This window comes from Lampetra fluviatilis, unplaced genomic scaffold (genome assembly GCF_964198595.1).
Source record: "Lampetra fluviatilis unplaced genomic scaffold, kcLamFluv1.1 SCAFFOLD_892, whole genome shotgun sequence".
Taxonomy (NCBI): domain Eukaryota; kingdom Metazoa; phylum Chordata; class Hyperoartia; order Petromyzontiformes; family Petromyzontidae; genus Lampetra; species Lampetra fluviatilis.
In genome coordinates this window covers 30,001-32,949 of record NW_027621800.1, presented here as the reverse complement: position 1 = coordinate 32,949, position 2,949 = coordinate 30,001, and the positions used below count along the sequence as shown (strand labels likewise).

The following is a 2,949-nucleotide window of genomic DNA, read 5'->3' as shown; positions in this document are numbered from 1 at the left end:
TACCACCACCACAGCCATCATCATCATTGCCACCATCATCTTCACCATCACCATCACTACCACCACCATCATTACCACCACCACAGCCATCATCATCATTGCCACCATCATCTTCACCATCACCATCACTACCACCACCATCATTACCACCACCACAGCCATCATCATTGCCACCATCATCTTCACCATCACCATCACTACCATCACCATCAATACCACCACCACAGCCATCATCATCATTGCCACCATCATCTTCACCATCACCATCACTACCATCACCATCAATACCACCACCACAGCCATCATCATCATTGCCACCATCATCTTCACCATCACCATCACTACCACCACCATCATTACCACCACCACAGCCATCATCATTGCCATCATCATTGCCACCATCACCACCATCATCTTCACCATCACCATTACTACCACGACCACCACCACCGCCCCCATCACCACCACCACGACCACCACCCCCATCACCACCCCCATCACCACCACGACCACCACCCCCATCACCACCCCCATCACCACCACGACCACCACCACGACCCCCATCACCACCACGACCACCACCCCCATCACCACCCCCATCACCACCACGACCACCACCACGACCCCCATCACCACCACGACCACCACCCCCATCACGACCACCACAACGACCACCACCACGACCACCACCACGACCCCCATCACCACCACGACCACCACCCCCATCACCACCCCCATCACCACCACGACCACCACCACGACCCCCATCACCACCACGACCACCACCCCCATCACGACCACCACAACGACCACCACCACGACCCCCATCACCACCACGACCACCACCCCCATCACCACCCCCATCACCACCACAACGACCACCACCACGACCACCATCACCACCACGACCACCACCCCCATCACCACCCCCATCACCACCACAACGACCACCACCACGACCACCACCACCACCGCCCCATCACCACCACGACCACCACCCCCATCACCACCCCCATCACCACCACCACGACCACCACCACGACCCCCATCACCACCACGACCACCACCCCCATCACGACCACCACCACGACCACCACAACGACCACCACAACGACCACCACCAACAACAACCACCGTCTCCATCACCACCACCACCACGACAACCACCACCACAACGACCACCACCACCGCCCCATCACACGTACGACTCCTCAGCATGTGCTAGCCACTCGTACAGCAGAGGCGATGTCTCAAATCCCAACGCCGACGACGACGACGATGAGGAGGTGGTGATGGCAGATGATGTGGGAGGGTCACTGCATCTCCTCGCCATCCACTCGGAGCCTCCCCTCCCTCCCTGCTGATGCTGCTGAAGATGATGCTGATGCTGCTGATGATGATGCTGATGATGCTGATGATGCTGGTGCTGATGCTGGTGACTGTCAACCCATACGCCGCCTCCCGAACTCTGGCCGAAGAAAATGGCAGGGCTCCTGTGGTGAGGCCTGGGCCTCAGCGTGCAGTAGATGGAGGTGGTGGAGGTGATGGGGGAGGGGGTGGTGGAGGTGGTGGTGGAGGGGGTGGAGGAGGGGGTGGAGGTGGTGGTGGAGGAGGGGGTGGTGGTGGTGGTGGAGGGGGTGGTGGAGGAGGAGGTGGTGGTGGTGGTGGAAGGAAGGCAGATTGAGGAGGTGTTGTTGGTGTTAGTGGTGGTGGTGTTGGTGGTGGTGTTAGTGGTGGTGGTGTTGTTGGTGGTGGTGTTAGTGGTGGTGTTGGTGGTGTTAGTGGTGGTGTTGGTGTTGTTGGTGGTGGTGTTAGTGGTGGTGTTGGTGTTGTTGGTGGTGGTGTTAGTGGTGGTGGTGGTGTTGGTGGTGGTGGTGTTGGTGGTGGTGTTAGTGGTGGTGTTGGTGTTGTTGGTGGTGGTGTTGGTGTTGTTGGTGTTGTTGGTGGTAGTGGTGGAGGAGGAGGCCAAGGGCCGCCCGCTCCGTCTCCTCTCCGCGGCTGCCCTCTCCACGCCCTCTCCCCTACGCTTCCCAAAATGCACCGCGGGAAGGCTGCTATAGCCGCCACCCCTCCGCGCCACTGCCGGTACTACCGATGGTACCACCACCGCCTGTACCACCACCGCCTGTACCAGCGGTGGTGGTACCGGTGATGGTACCGGTGATGTGGAGGGTCTCCCCGCCACCATCGCCGGAGACGCCCTCCCACGATGCATCGCGGCCAACGACGCGATGGTCGTCCCACAATGCAGCGCTGGCGGGCAGGAAGTGGAGGAGGAAGAGGGCGATGGACAGGGTGGGGTGAGGGCGGTCGTCCCAGAATGCAGTGCTGGCGGGCAGGAAGTGGATGAGGAGGGCGATGGACAGGGTGGGGCGACAACGGTCGTCCCACAATGCAGCGCTGGCGGGCAGGAAGTGGCGGTTGCCATGGCCACCGGCCGGGCCAGGGAGGAGCGCCCCGTCACCGGGGAGCTCCCCGTGTAGAAAATGGCCGCTGCTCCTGATGCTGTTGCCACGGCAACGGAGTCTGTGGGCAGGAAGGGGAGGGGGTTGTGGGTAGGAAGGGGAGGGGATTGTTGGTAGGAAGTGGAGGGGATTGTGGGTAGGAAGGGGAGGGGATTGTGGGTAGGAAGGGGAGGGGATTGTAGACAGGAGGGGGAGGGGATTGTGGGTAGGAAGGGGAGGGGTTTGTGGGTAGGAAGGGGAGGGGATTGTGGGTAGGAAGTGGAGGGGATTGTGGGTAGGAAGGGGAGGGTTTGTGGGTAGGAAGGGGAGGGGTTTGTGGGTAGGAAGGGGACGGGTTTGTAGACAGGAAGTGGAGGGGTTTGTGGGTAGGAAGGGGAGGGGTTTGTAGACAGGAAGTGGAGGGGTTTGTGGGTAGGAAGGGGAGGGGTTTGTAGACAGGAAGGGGAGGGGTTGTGGGTAGGAAGGGGAGGGGATTGTGGGTAAG

At 60.7% G+C, this 2,949-nt stretch overlaps 1 protein-coding gene across 1 annotated transcript in view; it reads right to left on the bottom strand.

Annotated features, from left to right (window-relative positions):
* Positions 1-1,029: 1,029 nt before the first annotated feature.
* Positions 1,030-2,949, bottom strand: part of LOC144955713 (uncharacterized) — a 9,606-nt gene continuing 7,686 nt past the window's right edge. The window contains exon 5 of the mRNA XM_078885861.1: positions 1,030-2,526. Coding sequence (XP_078741987.1) covers positions 1,196-2,526 — 1,331 coding nt within the window. The 3' untranslated portion in view covers positions 1,030-1,195. The remainder of the gene's footprint in view (positions 2,527-2,949) is intronic.